We start from the raw sequence: 20,406 nt of genomic DNA, 5'->3' as shown, positions 1-20,406 counted from the left end.
AGGACTGCTGGTACAAGAGGCTAGAGTTGGGGTCAGAGCTACTTCAGGAGCAGAGACTGGGGGCACCCCAGCCCGAGGTATTCAAGGGCAGGTCAAAGCACCTTCCTGCCTTCACTCAGAATGATCTTGTGCTCTTTTTCAGAGAGCAAAGCTTTTCAAAGTCAGCCAAGATGTCTGAGTCACATGTCTGCTCCATAGATCTTGCTGTTAGTGGAAAATTTCTTGTAGACTGTGGGAGTCAATAGGTGTTCAATCTTCGTTTGGGTGTTACTGGGCATTTTCATCTTTCTCTAAGCTGCCAGTGCATTCTGGGAGTAGACTGCAGAGGCTTAGTCACGTGCCCTGGCCCCATCCCCTTGCTCCCCTGAGCTGATTCCTTGCTGGGCCAAAGAAGGCAGGGAGTCACTTTTCTCTCTATCCTCCTGTCTCCCCATACAAAAGAGGAAAGATGTGCAGGAGTCCAAATGGATTTATCCATAGCCCGGCACCTACTGTTTTGGGGTTTTTGTTGTTTATTTTCTGCCTTTTTTTTTTTTTTTTTTTGAAACAGAGTCTCACTCTGTCCCCCAGGCTGGAGTGCAGTGGTACTGTCTTGGCTCACTGCAACCTCCACCACTCAGGTTCAAGTGATTCTCCTGCCTGAGCCTCCCAAATAGCTCACAGGCGCCTGCCACCATTCCCGGCTAATTTTTGTATTTTTAGTGGAAACAGGGTTTCACCATGTTGGCCACGCTGGTCTCGAACTCCTGACCTCGAGTGATCAGCCTGCCTCGGCCTCCCAAAGTGATGGGATTATAGATGTGAGCCACTACGCCCAGCCCTGTTTTCTGCTTTAAATGTTGCATTTTCTCAATACCTTTACCAGTCTTCCACTTCTTTGCCCAAACTACTCATCTTCCCAAGCAGTCTTGTCCAAGGTATGTCTGTCTCTTTTTTCTTGGCAGGGAGGGGTCTGTCTGTCTCAGGATACCTTTCATTTCAGTCCTGCTGTTTAATTCCTCATATGGGGAAAATTCTCAGAGGCCTCCCAGCCATGTGAAACCATGAACCCATTAAACCTCTTCTTTATAATTACCCAGTCTCAGGTACGTGTTCATTAGAAGAACATGAAAACAGACTAATACAATGATAAAAGCCACACTCTGTGCATTCAGGCAAAAAAGAATGAGAGCTAAGCAAAAGGGGGAAACCCCTTATAAAACTGTCAGATCTCGTGAGACTTATTCACTACCACGAGAACAGTATGGGAGAAACGGCCCCCATGATTCAGTGATCTTCCCACTGGGCTCCTCCTACAACACATGGGAATGATGGGAGCTACAATTCAAGATGAGATTTGGGTGGGGACACAGTCAAACCATACCAATCAGACTCTAGACGTCTCTCTGGTTGCATTGGCGTTTCCTGCCCTTCACATCTGGACCCCCTAGGAGGTAGATGGTTGGACTCACCCTTTGGGAAGGTGGTCTGCTTATTTGATAGAAGAGACTGCATTGTTTGCGGTGTGGGGACCAAGGAGGAAGGAGAAGGCTCTGGAAGGAAGTTATGCAGATCTACCGACTTCGGTTGGCCTGGTCACATTGGCACTCAAGGCAGACTTAAAACATAACTGTATTTTTATACTGTGTACCAAGATAAATGGGTGAGATCACTCAACTGTGTAGGTAGGACTCTAGCTGGTCAAGATCCCATCAGGATACCCCAGACAACAGGAGTTACTATTGTGGTGAACTGCAACCAATTCTGCTCCCTGGTTAAGAAGTTCTGACCCATTGATGGTCCAGGCAGCTCTCTCTCGGCAGGAAAATGCCTTTTGCAGATAGGCAGAGAAAGGAATAGAGGTGTGAAATATTTTGGAGTTTATCCCGCCTGTCTTTTCTCCAGAGGAGAAAGAACTGTCATCAAACTCATTCCAGACCTTCTGTGAAAGCTGACATGAGATTGGACTCGCTCACAAATCTGGGCAGGAAAGATGTTGGCCCCCAGCTGTCCCTGTATGAGTCAGGGACGAAAAATGGAGCAAAGGCCTCACAAGGCAGCCAGCAGCCAGCAGCGAGCTCTGGCCTTTCGGCAGCCTGGCATTTCATCTTATCGGGAATTCAGACTTCACTGGGGACTCAGGCACCCCTGGGGTTCCTATCACAGCAGGAAAACAAGTTCAGTTACTCTGCTCTTTCCATGCGACACAGTAGAGAGGCTGAACGTGAGAAGTCCACCTCCAGAGAGGGCTCCTCCTGGCCTTCTCCTGGATTTTGGGGGGACACTGAATGAGGAAGGGGAAACAGGCAGGAAAGACTGGGCTGCAAAGGAAATAGAAGATTAGGTTTAGTCATTCAGAAAACATGTATTCTGCATACATTATCCAGCCTCTTGGCTCCTTCCCCGCTCTAAACAACAGAGGGGCCTGGCACCTGGGCAGGAGGATTGCTTGAGTCCAGGTGTTCGAGATCAGCCTGGGTAACATAGTGAGACACCCATGATATGGTGTGGCTGTGTCCCCACCCACATCTCATGTTGAATTGTAGCTCCCACAATTCCCACCTGTCATGGGAGGGAGCTGATGGGAGGTAATTGAATCATGAAGGCGGGCCTTTCCTGTACTAGTCTCATGCTAGTGAATAAGTCTCACAAGATCTGATGGATTTATAAAGAGGAGTCCCTTTGCACAAGTTCTCTCTTACCCGCCACCACATAAGAAGTCCCTCTGTTCTTCCTTCGCCTTCTGCCACGATTGTGAGGCCTTCCCAGCCATGTGGAACTGCGAGTCCATTAAGCCTCTTTTCTTTTTTTTTTTGGAAACGGAGTCTCACTCTGTCACCTAGGTTGGAGTCCTGTGGTGCAATCTCTGCTCACTGCCACCTTCGCCTCCCAGGTTCAAGCGATTCTTCTGCCTCAGTCTCCCAAGTAGGTGGGACTACAGGCGCACACCACCACACCTGGCTAATTTTTGTATTTTTGGTAGAGACGGGGTTTCACCATGTTGGCCAGGCTAGTCTTGAACTCCTGACCTCGTGATCCGCCTGCCTTGGCCACCCAAAGTGCTGGGATTACAGACGTGATCCACCGCCCCTGGCCCAAGCTTCTATTTCTTTATAAATTGCCCAGGCTCGGGTATGTCTTTATTTGCAGCGAAAGAACAGACTCATACACCCCATCTCTACAAAAAATATAAAAAATTATCCAGGCCTGGTGACATACACCTGTAATCCCAGCTACGCAGGAGGATCGCTTTAACCCAGGAGGTCAAGGCTACAGTGAGCTCTGATCTTACTACTGCAGCCTGGGCCAGAGTGAGACCCTGTCTAAAAAAAAAAAGAAAAAAAAGAAGAGAGGGAGAGAGAGAGAGAGAAGAAACTGGAGAAGCTTCAACAACTTTGTGGGGGAGATTTGTATGATTCTCGAATTTTATGTCCAAATAAATTGTCTGTCATGAGAGAAGGGGAGAAAGGTATTATCAGAATTCTAAGAATGCAGAAAATGTAATATTCACAAATGTTTCATGTCAACTAGTTTTAAGTGTTCTCTAGCAGATATTTGGATGACAATTAGGCTTTTGGGGTAGGGACAGTTATTAAAAAATGGAAGCGAGCATTGGAATCAATTAAATATAATGAAGTAGCGGGAACTGTTATAAATTTTGTTACAAAATTAAATGCAGACACCGAATACTATTCTAGAAAAAGATACAAATAGTAGAAAATGTGTCATCATAAATCTCAAATTAAATTTACAAAGACTGAAAAGCATGCAGCAAGAGGTAGGAAAATAAAGGGTCTATGAATCTTCTTATTACATACAAGAAAAAATGACAGGATGCAATTTAGTTTCTTGAATCTGATAATTTAAGAAACGGTGGCTTAAGTCATTCATTTCACAAATGGAGAAAGGTCCAGCAGTATAACCAAAACTAAAACATCCATAGGTTTCTTATGTAAAAGAGAAAACAAACCATAAGAACCAGAAGCTGGCTGGGTGCGGTGACTCACACCTGTAACCCCAGCACTTTGGGAGGCCAAGGCGGGCAGATCCCCTGAGGTCGGGAGTTCGAGACCAGCCTGACCAACATGGAGAAACCCCATCTCTACTAAAAATACAAAATTAGCCGGGCATGATGGCGCACGCCTGTAATCCCAGCTACTCGGGAGGCTGAGGCTGGAGGATGATGGCGCACGCCTGTAATCCCAGCTACTCGGGAGGCCGAGGCTGGAGAATCTCTTGAACCCGGGAGGCAGAGGTTGCAGTGAGCTGAGATCGTGTCATTGCACTCCAGCCTGGGCAACAAGAGTGAAATGCCATCTCAAAAGAACCAGAAGCAGGAAATAAAATAACAAAAGTACAGCCAAATATGTTTATTACAATATATAAAAATGGAATTAGACTCTACCATTGGAAAGCAAAGAATCTCAAATTAGATGTCTTTAGAATCTAATTCTAGCCTCCTTGTAAGAGACATACCTCTAAAACATAACATTAAAAAGTTTAAAAACCAAGAGAAAGGCCACGTGTGGTAGCTCACACCTGGGGTCACAGAACTTTGGGAGGTTGAGGCGGGCCGATCACTTGAGCTCGAGAGTTCAAGACCAGCCTGGGCAACATGGCCAGACCCCATCTTTACAAAAAATACAAAAATTAGTTGTAGTCCCAGCTACTCAGGAGGCTGAGATGGGAGAATTGCTTGAGCCCAGGAGGTCGAGGCTGTAGCAAGCCATGTTCACACCACTGCACTCCAGCCTGGGTGACACAGTGAGACCCTGACTCAAAATAAATAAATAAGTAAATAAATAAAAATTTAAAAAAATAAAAAACCAACAACAGCAAAAAAAAAAAAAAAAAGGGGGAGAAACAAACATTTAGCACAATTCACACCAAAGGAAATAAGCATAGCTGTACTGATATAAAAATAGACTTTTTTCCAAAAGGCATTAACAAAGCACTAAAATATTTTTTAAAGACTGTGTGTAATGATTGGTATGGTTTGTCTGTGTCCCCACCCAAATCTCATCTTGAATTGTAGCTCCCATAGTTCCCACGTGTTGTAGGAGGGACCCAGTGGGAGATAATTGAATCATGGAGGCCGTTTCCCCCATACTGTTCTGGTGGTCGTGAATAAGTTTCATGAGATCTGATGGTTTTATAAGGGGTTTCCCCCTTTTGCTTGGTCCTCATTCTTTTTTGCCTGCTGCCATGTAAGATGTACCTTTCACCTTCCACCATGACTGTGAGCCCTCCCCAGCCATGTGGTACTGTGAGTCCATTAAACTTCTGCTTTAAATTACCCAGTCTCAGGTACGTCTTCATTGGAAGAATATGAAAACAGACTAATACGATGATAAAAGTCACACTGTGCATTCAGTAACGAGGGCCACCCACCTGTTCATCTTGAAGTCCTCTGAATGCATCCCTCAGGGCTTTCATACCCCACATACTCTTCTCGGGTGGTGTCATCTTTCTTATGACTTTATTATCATCTGTATGCAAATGAATGCTAAATATGTATCATTAACCTGTATCTATACATTCTACTACCTCCTAGGATGTTCTACTGGGCTGTCCCTCAGGAACCTTCAAAGAATGCATCCAAAATTTATCATGTAGCCTTTCTTTCTAAGCCTATCCATTCAGCTGAACGTAAAACCCAGGTGTCTTCCTGGATGGCCCATTCTCCTTCACACGCCACACACAGTGATACATCAAGTCTTATCAACCTCTCTTTTACATGGCTCTTGAATTCTCTCTATCTCCATAGCCTACTTCAGTCTCAGAATCTGTTACTTCAATAGCCTCCTCTCTGGTTGTTGGGACCCTTGTATCAGCAAAGGGTAATTTTTCTCAAGCTCAAACCTGATCAAGTAATTTCTCTGATGAAAATGTTTTAGTGGATAAAAATACAACTCAAAGATACCCAAAAGATAAAACCAAGCCCTGTTCCTGAAAAAATTAAACATAGAATTACCATATGATTCAGCAATTCTGCTTCTAGGTATATACCCCAAAGAGCTAAAAGTAGTGACTGGAACAGATACTTGTACACCTACATCCATAGCAGACACTTGGGCTGCTTCTACTTTGTGTCTATCGTGAATGTGGTATGTCCATGCAACGGAATGGCCAATGAAAGGCTCAGGCTCTGATCAATATTTGAAGATATTTATTCTAAGCCAAATACTAATGACCAACGGCCTATGACACAGCCCTCAGGAGATCCTGCGAATATGTGCCCACGGTGGTCAGGCTACACCTGAGTTTTACATATTCTAAGGAGATGTAAGATGTCAATTAATACACGTAAGATGTATATTGGTTCAGTCCAAAAAGGTGGGACAACTGGAGGTTGGTGGGTGGGGAGCTTCCAGGTCATAGGTGGATCGGTCATTGGTGGGTTCTGATTGGCAGTTGGTTGAGGTATTATCTAAAGACTTGGAATCAATAGAAAAGAATGTCTGGCTTATGATAAGAGGTTGTAGAGACCAAGGTTTTATTATGCAGAGGAAGCCTCCAGGTAGCAGGCTGCAGAGAGAATAGATTATAAGTGTTCCTTGTTCTATCAGTCTTACTCTGTTTTATTTAATGTTAGTTAATTGAAACATTAATTAAGGTTAATGTTTGGGCCTGAATTCAAAAAGGGAGTAGGGTATAATGAGTCATGTTCAATTCCTCCTTCCCATCACAGCCTGAAGTCATTTTTCAGGTTAACTTTGGAATGCCCTTGGCTGAGAAGTGGGGTCCATTCACACAGTTGTGGGGCTTAGAATTCTATTTTTGGTTTACAGAAAATGGTCCAGCCTTAAAAGGGAAGGGAATTCTGACACATGACACAACATGGATGAACCTTGAGGGCGTTATCTAAGTGAAATAAACCAATCACAAAAAGACAAATATCAGCCAGGCATGGTGGCTCACGCTTGTAATCCCAGCACTTTGGGAGGCCAAGGCAGGCACATCATGAGGTCAGGAGATTGAGACCATCCTGGCTAACATGGTGAAACCCCGTCTCTACTAAAAATACAAAAAATTAGCTGGGCATGGTGGTAGGCGCCTATAGTCCCAGCTACTCAGGAGGCTGAGGCAGGAGAATGGCATGAACCCGGGAGGCGGAGAGCTTGCAGTGAGCCGAGATTGCGCCACTGCACTCCAGCCTGGGTGACATAGCAAGACTCTGTCTCAAAAAAAAAAAAAAAAGACAAATATCAAATGATTCCACTTATATAAGGTACCTAAAAAAGTCAAAGACACAGAGAAAAAAAAAATAGAATGGTGGTTGTTGGGTTTGTAGTGAGGGAGGAATGGGGAGATAGTGTTTAATGATAATTAATAATAGTGTACAAAGTTTCAGTCTGGGAAGACAAAGGACTTCTAGAGAGAAATAATGGTGATGGTTGTATGACAATGTGAAAGTACTTAATGCCACAGAACTGTACACTCAAAATGAATAAAATGGGCCGGGCATGGTGGCTCACGCCTACAGTCCCAACACTTTGGGAGGCCAAGGCGTGCAGATCACTTGAGGTCAGGAGTTCGAGACCAGCCTGGCCAACATGGTGAAACCCTGTCTCTACTAAAAATACAAGAATTAGCTGGACGTGGTGACAGATGCCTGTAATCTCAGCTACTCAGGAGGCTGAGGCAGGAGAATCACTTGAAACTGGAAGGTGGAGGTTGCAGTGAGCCAAGATCATGCCACTGCACTCCAGCCGGGGAGCAAGAGTGAAAGCCTGTCTCAAAAAAATATAAAATAGGGCCGGGCGCGGTGGCTCACGCCTGTAATCCCAGTACTTTGGGAGGCTGAGGTGGGTAGATCACGAGGTCAGGAGATTGATTCCATCCTAGCTAACATGGTGAAACCCCGTCTGTACTAGGGATACAAAAAAAATTAGCCAGGCGTGGTGGCGGGCACCTGTAGTCCCAGCTACTCGGGAGGCTGAGGCAGGAGAATGGTGTGAACCCGGAAGGCGGAGCTTGCAGTGACCCGAGATCCTGCCACTGCACTCCAGCCTGGGTGACAGAGCAAGACTCCATCTCAAAAAAAAAAGGTAAATTTTTAGTTATTACATTTTACCGCAATAAAAATAAATACATAAAAACAAGTGGTGGTGCATGTCTGTAGTCCCAGCTACTCAGGAGGCTGAAGAAGTAGGATTGCTTGAGCCTGGGAGTCTGAGACCAGCCTGGGCGCCATAGCAAGACCCTGTCTTTACAAAAATATTTTTTAAAAATAAGCTGGTCAGCTGGGTGCTGTGGCTCATGCCTGTAATCCCAGCACTTTGGGAGGCTAAGGTGGGTGGATCATGAGGTCAGGAGTTCGAGACCAGCCTGGCCAATATGGTGAAACCCCTTCTCTACTGAAAATACAAAAATTAGCCAGACATGGTGGTGCACACCTGTAATGCCAACTACTCGGGAGGCTGAGGCAGGAGAATTACTTCAACCCGGGAGGTGGAGGTTGCAGTAAGCTGAGACCGTGCCACTGCACTCCAGCCTGGGCAACAGAGTGAGACTCCAACTCAAAATAAATAAATAAATAAATAAATAAATAAAATAAGCTTGTCATGGTGGCAAGTGCCTGTAATCTCAGCATTTTGGGAAGTTGAAGCTCAAGGATCGCTTGAGCATAGGAATTCAAGTCCAGCCTGGGCAACGTAGTGAGACCCCATCTCTACAAAATGAATAAAAATGTAAAAATAAAAACAAAAAACAATTAAGCTCTTCACCATATCATACAAGGCCTTTACTGACTAGTGCCCCATCCGTATCCCTCACCTTATTCCTTCCCACCTTCTCCTGGCTACTCGAAAGCTCAGAATAACTCAACACATTGTCAGTCAATGAACATGTCAAGCTTTTGCAACTCTACGCCTTGGTACGGCTGCCCCCTACCGTACCTGACCTTCTCCTCTTCCCTCCTTATCCTTTCCCCACCCTCCCCTCCCTCACCTGGCAAAGTCAGCCTCTTTTTCCTTTAGGTCTTTGATAGCAGCCATGTTCTCCAGAAAGCCCCCTCTGACCCATCCCCCTTCCCCCACCAGGTGGTGCCAAGACGTCCTGGTTTCCCTCCCACAGCGTGTATCACATGGAATTCAAATGCCTAATTTGCTTGGTTTCAAGAACAGGATTTATGTCTTGTTCGCTTTTGTATTCCCATCACAGCATCTGGCAGAGTCATTCCCAATAACCATTTGTTGGATTACTATATAAATCTTTTTGCACTAAAGAATAGCCTCATTTAACAAATATTTGAACTATAAGAATAATTTATGGAGAACAAGTTTTCTTCACAGACTTCAATATGCTACTCATGGTCCTTGACACATCCAGTCGTCCAAAAAAAAAAAAAAACAGGTAAGTTTATAGAAAAAGATTATAATTATAAGCTTACATAATGTAATTAATAAATATAAATATGGCCAGGCGTGGTGGTTCACACCTGTAATCCCAGCACTTTGAGAGGCCAAGGTGGGTGGATCACAAGCTCAGGAGATCGAGACCATCCTGGCCAACATGGTGAAACCCCGTCTCTACTAAAAGTACAAAAATTAGCTGGGCATGGTGGTGGGCACCTGTAATCCCAGCTACTCGGGAGACTGAGGCAGGAGAATGGCATGAACCCGGGAGGCGGAGGTTGTAGTGAGCCAAGATTGCACCGCTGTACTCCAGACTGGGCGACAGAGCGAAACTCCATCTCAAACAATAAAAATAAAAAATAAAAAATAAATAAATAAATATAAATAAATATATTTGTATAACTGACCTCACAGAGATTCTACTATACTGGAAAATTCGTTAGGTTTCCAAAAATAGCAGATGTATAGGCCACATTCTCTTCTCTAACTATGATCCATTAAAAAGAGAAAAAGGTGGCCAGGCGTGGTGGCTCACGCCTGTAATCCCAGCACTTTGGGAGGCCGAGGCAGGCGGATCACAAGGTCAGGAGATCGAGACCATCCTGGCTGACACGGTGAAACCCCGTCTCTACAAAAAATATAAAAAATTAGCCGGGCGTGGTGGCAGGTGCCTGTAGTCCCAGCTACTTGGCAGGCTGAGGCAGGAGAATGGCGTGAACCCTGGAGGCGGAGCTTGCAGTGAGCCGAGATTGCGCCACTGCACTTCAGCCTGGGGGACAGAGCGAGACTCCGTCTCAAAAAAAAAAAAAAAAAAAAGAGAGAGAAAAAGGTGATGAAAACCATAACTAGAAGAGAGAAACCAATAAAAGTACAAAGGAGAAATGGGATGTAATAATGATGTAAAGAAATTTAAAATTACAGGACTAGGGTCCATAGTTGCATACTAATAGTAACGAAAAATTTCTGTCTGTAGCTTTCCAAAAAGCTACAACATTCCAAAATTGAAGAAAAACTGAAAACTAAAACGGACTCACAATCATGGAAGAAAGGCTTGTTGACAATGGGGCCCACATTGTTTTACAGTGATTTTTTTCAAACTTTTGAAAGACAGGTGCTGACAATATAGGAGATACATGGAATGCTACTCAACTTATTTTGTTTAGATGTCCTAATACTAAATATTTACCCTAATACTAAAACATGACCCAGATCTCCAAAACTATAGTTGTTGGGTTTTTTGTTTTTTTTTTTCTTTTGAGACAGAGTCTCACTCTGTCGCCCAGGCTGGAATGCAATGGTGCAATCTCGGCTTACTGCAAGCTCTGCCTCCCAGGTTCAAGCAATTCTCCTGCCTCAGCCTCCTGAGTACCTGGGATTACAGACGCGCATCACCACACCCAGCTAATTTTTGTATTTTTAATAGAGACGGATTTCCCCATGTTGGTCAGACTAGTCTTGAACTCCTGACCTCGTGATCTGCCCACCTCAGCCTCCCAAAGTGCTGGGATTACAGGCGTGAGCCACCACTCCTGGCCCAGAACTATAGATTTTAGAATCTGTATCTTTCCTTATCTTCTCATTGCTCCTGGCCAATCTTTTGGCCTGATTTCTGAACAACAGCAACCTCTCAACAGGTTAGAGGTTTTCCAGGCACCACACTCTTCAAGCATTACTCATTTTCTGAGCCTTGTTGACCTTGATGTTGCCACTCTTCATCTCTGATCATGGCAGGGGGTCTTGGTGTTCTCATCTGTAAATCATCCTCTTCATGCTTTCTGCCAGGCTTCTCCCCAAAGCCAAATGAACAATACCTTGCTCCCTTACCCAATATAAAGAGACAGGTTCCCATGAGTTTTCCCTGAGTGTATGTCAAAATTCCTGTCTAGGATCGTTAAACTCTAATGCAGAAAACAAGTTCGCTTTACATCTCTCCTTCAGTTGCTCTGAAGTGTATAAATGGCTTTGAACTTGAATCATTTAGATTTTACAGCAAGATTCAGCACCCCAATTTAATGTTAGAACAGGGGTACATAGTTAAAGCAAGGTACAAATTGTTTAACAAGCAAGTAAGGCAGGAGGATGGCTTGGGGCCAGGAGTTTGAGACCAACTTGGACAACACAGCAAGACTCTCTCTATAAAGAAAAAATAAAATAAAATAAAATAAAAAATTAGCCAGGTCTGGTGTCACGCACCTGTAGTTCCAGCTAGAAGATTGCTTAAGCCCAGGAGTTTGAGGCTGCAGGAAGCTATGATCGTGCTATTGCACTCCAGCCTGGGTGACAAAGCAAGAAACAACAAAGTAAAAGGAAGGAAGGGAGGGAGGGAGGGAGGGAGGGAGAGAGGGGAGGAAAGGGGGAGGGGGAGAGAGAGGGAGGGAAAGAAAGAAGGAGGAAGGGAATGGAAGGAAGGAAGGAAGGAAGGAAGGAAGGAAGGAAGGAAAGGAGGGAGGGAGGGAGGGAGGGAGGGAGGGAGGGAGGGAGGGAAAAGTCTAAAACGTTCCTTCCTCATGGTCCAGAGTAACTGAAAACACTGATTTTTGTGTTCATCCCTGACTCAGTTACACTGCAGAAACCACAGAGTCTTAGCAGTTAGCAGCAAGCATGTATTTCTCACTCAGATCCCACGTGTTTTTTGGGTTGGTTGAGGATCTGCTCAGGTTGAATTCCTAGGTCATTCCAGAACCTAGAATGAAGCAGCAGCCCCTCTTTGGTGTAAATGTTTTGTGAAAGAAGAGAAAGAGAAATGGCAGAAAACACAATGGCTTTGAAGCTTCTCCTTGGACTATCATACTTTTCTTCTATCACTTTCGCTCTCAGTTGATTGGCCAAAGCCTGACATCAACAGGCAAGGAGATATCATCCTCTCCTACAAGGGGAAACAAATACAGTAGGCCCTTAGGCAAAGCAGAGATGAGGGCACTGACCCACGTGCAGTCAAAAATCCAAGTTTAATTTTTGAATCTCCAAAACCTTCATTGCTAATAGCCTACTGTTGACTGGAAGCCTTACCAATAATATAAAAAGTTGATTAACTCAAGGCCGGGTGCGGTGCCTCACGCCTGTAATCCCAGCACTCTGGGAGGCCGAGGTGGGTGGATCACGAGGTCAGGAGATAGAGACCATCCTGGCTAACTCGATGAAACTCCATCTCTACTAAAAATACAAAAAACTAGCCGGGTGTGGTGGCGGGCGCCTGTAGTCCCAGCCACTCGGGAGGCTGACGCAGGAGAACGGCGTGAACCCGGGAGACGGAGCTTGCAGTGAGCCGAGATTGCATCACTGCACTCCAGCCTGGGGGACAGAGCAAGACTCCGTCTCAAAAAAAAAGAAAAAAAAAAGCTGATTAACACATATGTTGTATGTTACATGTATTATACACTGCATTCTTACAATAAAGTAAGCTAGGGAGAAGAAAAAAGTTATTATGAAAATCATAAAGAGGGCCGAGCGCGGTGGCTCCAGCCTGTAATCCCAGCACTTTGGGAGGCCGAGGCGGGCGGATCACAAGGTCAGGAGATCGAGACCATCCTGGCTAACACGGTGAAACCCCGTCTCTACTAAAAAATACAAAAAACTAGCCGGGCAAGGTGGCAGGCGCCTGTAGTCCCAGCTACTCGGGAGGCTGAGGCAGGAGAATGGCGTAAACCCGGGAGGTGGAGCTTGCAGTGAGCTGAGATCCGGCCACTGCACACCAGCCTGGGCGACAGAGCAAGATTCCGTCTCAAAAAAAAAAAAAGAAAAAAAAAAAAAAGAAAATCATAAAGAGGAGGAAGTAAGTTAAACGGATCATCATAAAGATCTTCATCCTCATGGTCTTCACCTTGAGCAGGTGGAGAAGGAGGAGGAGGAAGAGGAGGGGTTGGTCTTGCTGTCTCAGGAGTGGCAGATGCAGAAGGAAATCCACATACGAGTGGACCTACACAGTTCAAACTCATGTTTTTCAAGGCTCAATTATAGTTGGAAATAATAGACTGTGTTACAGTCCATACTCTTGCTCATCAATATTTTGCCTCTCTTCAGCTGCAAAATATACTCCTCCCCTCCCCAAGGGAGATACCCCCAAAGTCCCATCCAGTTATAACACCAGACTCAAGCTCTAGAATCTCATGATGCTCATCAAATCTGGATGTGGCTCTCCTTGGTCTGGAAGCATAAAAACTAAAAAGACAAATTACCCCTCACCCTCGCCCGGCACAGACACACACATGACATAAGGTGGTGGACCGGGGTCAAGCCAACCACCAAAAACATTCCCATCTGGAAAGCAAAACAGGGGATACCCATAGCGGTCAAAAGCTCAGAGCAATTCTGAAATCCTGGCGGACAAAAACCTTGGGGTGAGGAGTTTTCCTTCAATTAGATGCTTCTGCTTCCTAGAAGTGACCCTGGATGACATTGTTCTCCCAGATTCCCAGGGAAGCTGTCCTTTTCCACTGTTCTTGTACTGATTCTATGAGGGCGTTGGGCAGTACACCCTTCCTGGGACCCGTGTAGCTCATCCTCATAATCGCTTGGACCCATAGGTTGGGAAGCCCAAAGATCTTTTAAAGTTTTAGAACAGTTATATGTCTTTTAATCCAAGAGTGTTGGCTCTTGGCCAGTACAGCTCTCAAGGACTTAGTTATATTTTTATCTGGCTCCAATCAGTTTATGCTAATAAACACATCCACAATTATTTTTGAGACATACCTCTCTCTAAACTTAATAACAGGCTTCCTAGGAGAGTCACTTAACACATCCAGAGATTTTTTAAAGAGGCATTGATTTAATAGGGCTGTATTATTACTTAAAGCATTTCTTTATTTTATCTCTTACTAGTTGGAAATGAGAAACAATTGTTCCTGGTGCAGCGCCTGTAATCTCAGCACTTCGGGGGCTGAAGTCAGAGTATTGCTTGAGGCCAAGAGTCTGAGACCAGCCTGGCCAACATGGTGAAACCCCGTCTCCACCAAAAATACAAAAATTAGCCAGGTGTGGTGTCACACATCTATAATCCCAGTTTCTTGGGAGTCTGAGGCGGGCAACATAGCGAGACCCTGTCTCTACTAAAAATACAAAAATTAGCTGGGTGTGGTGGTGTGTGCCTGTAATCCCTGTAATTCTTGGGAGGCTGAGGCAGGAGGATCACTTGAACCTGGGAGGTGGAGGTTGCAGTGAGCCAAGATTGCACCACTGTACTCCAGCCTGGGTGACAGAGCAAGACTCCATCTCAAATAATAATAATAATAATAATAGTAAATTAAATAGCTGGACATGGTGGTGCATGTCTGTAGTCCTAACTACTCAGGAGGCTGAGGCAGGAGGATCACTTAAGCCCAGAAGTTTGAAGTTGCAGTGAGCTATGATCACACCACCGCAAATCAGCCTGGACCACAGAGCGACACCTTGTCTCTAAAAAAATAGAACTAGAAATAGAAAAGAAATAGAAATAGAAAAGGGGGCTTTGAGAAATGTGGGGATAGGAAGATAACAGATCATTACGAGAAAAAAAGAATCAATTGCTTCTTTCAATGCTGCAACACCAGGAATTTCTGGGTTGTTTTTATTTTTGGTTTGCAAATCAACCAATTCTTTCCCGAGCTCATCTCTTTCTTGCAGTGCTCTGTTGGATGCAACTAATTTCAATCGTGAGTCACGGCATTCTGTTTCGCAGACTTTTTACCTAAAGCCACAGAACTTGAATTCATTATCTACCTGTCATCCAAGGTATCACAGGCAACAGTTTTACCAAATGTTTGGCTATTGTATAACAGGGATCTCTGTCTTTCCAGCCTCCAGTCACGGTTTTCTTATTTTTCACTGCCTGGCTCTGGAACCAGTACATTGTATTCTAGAATTTTGGTTATGGTAGCCTCTTGGTTTTATGTACCGATTTCTCTATTTTTGACATAGACCAACAATGGTCTACGTTACGCTGCGGTAGCAAACAAGCCCCACATCTCAACGGCTCATAACAACACGGTATTCCTGACATGAGCTGTCCATTGTGATTCAGCTGCAGGTGTTCCCCACTTTATCCTCATTCTGAGACCCAGCCCGAAGGAACAGCCCCTATCTGGGGCGTGCAATTCTCACAGCAGAGGAAAACAACAAATGTTAGAACCACACAATGATTCATAAAGCTGTGAATTAGATGTGGTAGATGTGACTTCTACTCACATTGCATTGGCCAAGAAAGTGACACTACCAGCCAGGCGCGGTGGCCCACGCCTGTAATCCCAGCACTTTGGGAGGCCGAGGCAGGTGGATCATCTGAGGTCAGGAGTTCGAGACCAGTTTGGCCAACATGGCAAAACCCCATCTCTACTAAAAATACAAAAATTAGCTGGGTGTGGTGGTGCACACCTGTAATCCCAGCTACTCGGGAGGCTGAGGAAGGAGAATTGCTTGAACCTGGAAAGTAGAGGTTGCAGTGAGCCGAGATCGTGCCACTGGACTCCAGTCTGCAAGATGGGAGCGAGACTCCGTCTCAGAAAAAAAAAAAAAGAAAGAAAGAAAGTGACACTATCAAACCTAATATAAATGGAGTGGAAGAGTACAGTCCTTTCTCGGGGAGTGGCAGGATGTAATCAGGAATTCTGCACCTCTCCTTCAGCAGCTTTTCTTCATGAACATGACTTTGAACTTGTGTTTTTATCTTGTTAGAACAAGATTCGTGGCTAGGCACAGTGGCTTACACCTGTAATCCCAGCACTTTCAGGAGGCCAAGACAGGAGGAGTACTTTAGGCTAGGAGTTTGAGACCAGCCTGGGAAACATAGCAAGACCTTGTCCCTACAAAAAAATTATAAATATTAGACAGGCACAGTGGCTCATGCCTGTAATCCCAGCTACTTGGGAGGCTGAGGCAGGAGAATGGCTTCAGCCCAGGAGTTCAAGCCTGCAATGAGCAGTGATCACGCCACTGGACTCCAGCCTGGGTGACAGGGCAAGACTCTGTCTCTAATTTTTTTTAAAAAAAGATACATAATTAGGCCAGGTGTGGTGGCTCAGGCCTGTAATCCTAGCATTTTGGGAGGCCGAGGCGGCCGGATCACTTGAGGTCAGGAGTTCAAAACCAGCATGGCCAACATGGTGGAACCTCGTCTCTACTAAAAATACAAAAAAATTGGCTGGGTGTGGTGGCGGGTGCCAGTAATTCCAGCTACTAGGGAGGCTGAGGCAGGAGAATTGCTTGAACCCAGGAGGCGGAGGTTGTAGTGAGCCGAGATCTCGCCACTGTACTCCTGCCTGGGCGACAGAGCAAGGTTCCATCTCAAAAAAAAAAAAAAAGATACATACTTAAACCAATATGGGAATTGCCAGAGTATTGGTAAATTATAAAATGTTTAGAGACGTATGCATTATGTGAATGGTATCACCATTCTAAAGTACACGAGATACGCCGGGTTGGCAGCAGATGATTGGGTGAATAGGAAACCAGACCGGCGGGTAGCTTTTTTTTTCCTCCAAGAATCTAAAGTGAAGGGAATATGTTCCACTCTCTACCATCCCAATAAGTCCCTGCAAGTTCACGAGTATACTTGGAGCTGAACAGGATGGAAAACTGTTCACCTGATATCCTGAAACGCTGAGACAAGCTTCTGCAGAGCAGCCTGTGGGTCTTGCCTGTCATGGCCCAAGCCGACTTCCCATCTCCGCATGCTCTGACCATCTCACTACTCTTTATCTCCACAGTTTGACATGCAAAGGATAACTCTGGAAGAGTTGAAGCACATTCTCTATCATGCCTTCCGAGACCACCTAACGATGAAGGATATTGAGAACATCATCATCAACGAGGAAGAGAGCCTGAATGAGACCTCGGGGAACTGCCAAACAGAGTTCGAAGGAGGTAGGTGCCCCTGCTGCCGTCCCCTCCCCAGTCCGGGACAGGCCAATGCACCACATTCTCTATATGAAAAATGTGTTTACACACAGGCTCCTGGGCTGATGTGGCCTTGTACCGAAGCCAAAAATTCAGGACAGGTTAAAGATCTTTTTTGCTAAGATGTGGTGGGCTTCATTTTCTCTGCCTTTTTCCTCCAAATTCTGCATTTTTTGGAGAATCTCCCCTGACCCTGTCCTTTCTCTCAAGGCTCTCTGAGGTCTGTGTGTGAGTGGATGTGTGGTTTTGTGCTGTTTGCCTTTTCTTGGTGGTGGCTGTATGGGGCGGTGTAAAGAGCCTATTTTGGCTGTCCGGCAAACTTGGGTAGAGTCCGTTGTGTGAGCTCAGGCAAAGGATGGACCTTCTCTGTGTTTCCCCATCTATAAACATCAGGGTGATTACACCTACTTCGCAGAATTCTTAGGAATGGATGACCTGTATGTTCCCAAATGCACTGGCCAAAAGAAAGAAAAAAAAGAAAAAACCAGCAGGGACAGAGTCCTCTCATGAACTTAACCAAGTAGTTACGGAAGAAATAAGGTTCTCTGGAGGCCAAAAAAGAGACCCATGAAAGGTTATATATTTTTTTATTCATGAAAGCAAATTTAAAGAAAAAAAAAAAGAGCCTACTGAATCTCCTAATTGGTAGAGAATTCCTGAGAAGCTAAAGGATTTAATCCTTCTTTTCAATTTTGAAAATCAGAGTGGCTTTAATAGCCCTGATGTATAGAAAAAAATTTTTAATTACATTAAAACATATAGCAGGCTGTCAGCGACTTTTCTCTTCAATGCTGACATTTCTTAAGGAGGTCAAATTGTTTTTTCTTTTATTATTTTTTTTTAACATTTAAATAAGCCAGTATACATAGTTTGGAAGCTGTCACATAGACGCCAGAAGGATATACTTGGTTGCCTGGTCTTGTAGCTGTCTCCCTTAGAGCCAGTGAGGGCTATGGAGTGAGGCTAGTGTGCTTGGGGCTGAGCTGGTCCCAGGCACCAGAACTGTCCATGCAAACCCAGGCTCCCATCAGTCCTGTCTTGGCTGAACTGCTGCATCATGGAGCCAGCGTTAAATGCCACGACAGGAGGGAAAAGGAGATGGCCTATACTCCAAGGTTGCAAACAGTGGGAGAGAGGGAGCAGTGGAGACTGCTGCAAAGCAGAAAGTGATGATCTCTTCCGGAGTCACTCAAATTCAAACACTGCAAAAATGCCACGTGCATCAAACAAAACCCAGCTGTCGTCCTGAAGCTGCCTTGGTCTCCTTGCTGTGACAATGGGGTGATAGCATCAACAACTGTATTTGGAGTGGGAGTCACACTGATCTTATAAGGCTAGGATGGGGTGGTCACAGCCAAGGCCATTTCCAGCAGGACATGCAGGGGTCTTGCGAGGGTTAGGAGGGATGAGGAGGGAAGAGATTGGGAACTGAAACGGGAAAACAGCAGACCTGGCCTTCCCAATCCATCTCGCTCAGGGCTGACAGATGATGTGAGCCCCACACAATGAAAGTATATGGGACTCAAGCCCTCTACTGCTAGTGAGCACTCTTGAGATGGGTGGAGAAGGGTATTTTTGGGTATCATCTCATTTTCCACAACAGCCTTTGTTGGTGGATCAGTGTTTTGTTCAGGGAAATGTCATAGATCTTAGTAATTTGGGAAAGGTCAGGCTATACTGGGAAATAATCTAAATTCTAAGTAAGGCCTTTTTATTTCTCAAAACCTTATACATTAATAAAATAAATGCCTGACAAAGGGGCTACCAAGCAGAAGCCTTGCTGGGTTTCCTTTAATGATTTGTCAATAGCTTATTTATAATTAATGTAATATGATTACTATATAATGAATGATCATTAATAGCAATTATAATATTTATCAATAATAATGCAATTATTAATAATTATGTTTATTAATAATGCTATTGGTTGTTATAAAATAATTATTAATGTTTATTAATAATTATTACCATAATGGTTAATTAATAATGTTAAGCCACTTAGTGCAGTGCCTATACTAATAATTATTATCATTATTAATTGCCATTAATAACTATTAGCCCGGGTACTGCACTAAGTGGCTTAACATTGTTAATTAACCATTATGGTAATAATTATTACCATAATATTTAATAAACATAATAATAATTATGGTAATAATTATGGTATTATCTAACCATGGTTAGGTACCTAACCATCACCTAACCAATAACTATGGTAATATTTTTGTTCGTTTAGTTTTGTTTGTTTTTGAGACAGAATCTTACCTGTCACCCAGGCTGGAGTGCAGCAGCACGATCTTGGCTCACTGCAACCTCTACTTCCTGGGTTCAAGCAATCTTCCTGCCTCAGCCTCCTGAGTAGATGGGACTACAGGCGCCCGCCACCACGCCCGGCTAATTTTTGTATTTTTAGTAGAGACAGATTTTCACCATGTTAGCCAGGATGGTCACAATCTCCTGACCTCATGATCCACCCGCCTCGGCCTCCCAAAATACTGGGATTACAGGCATGAGCCACCACGCTCAGACTAATTTTTGTATTTTTAGTAGAGACGGGGTTTCACCATGTTGGCCAGGCTGGTCTTGAACTCCTGACCTCAAGTGATTCCCCCTCCTCAGCCTCCCAAAGTGCTGGGATTACAGGCGTGAGCCTGTTAGTCCAGGTACTGCACTAAGTGGTTTAAAATTCATTATCTTATTTCATTTTAAAAAGCTATTATTTTGTAATTTGCACATTGCATTCTTGTATGACCTCTGGGACCTTCATTACATAATCCCTTTTGCATATTTTTATCTCAGAGAAACTTCTTTAAAACATTATGTCAGGGTTTTTTGTCCCCCAGACACAAGCTCATTGATTTATGTTTAGTTTTAAGAATCAAGCATGATCAAAGTCATGGGTGAATATACTTAATGCTCATAGGCCTTTCTACATGCAAGAAAGAGCCTCCTTGATTGCATTTGGGGCAGAGGTGTCTAGGAAGAGAATACTGAAGCCCTGAGTGTACCTGCTTAGCATCCTAGGACTAGAGGAGTTTGTCTGAGACCCTGTGACTCACCTGAGACCCTTCACTTCCATATTGCTTCCATATCCACAAATAGGGGCCTGTTGGCATTTTGAACCTTTCCCTTCTTCTATCAAGACCTGATTGCACAGTTGCATTACTTCCACCTCCTAAATCTCCCTCTCCTCTGCCCAGCC

The 20,406-nt window shown here is 44.5% G+C and overlaps 1 protein-coding gene across 2 annotated transcripts in view; it reads left to right on the top strand.

The window, feature by feature from the left end:
- Positions 1-20,406, top strand: part of CALN1 (calneuron 1) — a 623,334-nt gene that overhangs the window by 573,858 nt on the left and 29,070 nt on the right. For both annotated transcript variants that reach the window (XM_028845702.2, XM_028845707.2), the window contains exon 5: positions 17,015-17,171. In XM_028845702.2, the coding sequence (XP_028701535.1) occupies positions 17,015-17,171 (157 nt within the window). The remainder of the gene's footprint in view (positions 1-17,014; positions 17,172-20,406) is intronic.

The sequence above is a fragment of the Macaca mulatta genome, chromosome 3, assembly GCF_049350105.2.
Source record: "Macaca mulatta isolate MMU2019108-1 chromosome 3, T2T-MMU8v2.0, whole genome shotgun sequence".
Lineage (NCBI taxonomy): Eukaryota > Metazoa > Chordata > Mammalia > Primates > Cercopithecidae > Macaca > Macaca mulatta.
This window is presented reverse-complemented; position numbering and strand designations above follow the sequence as displayed.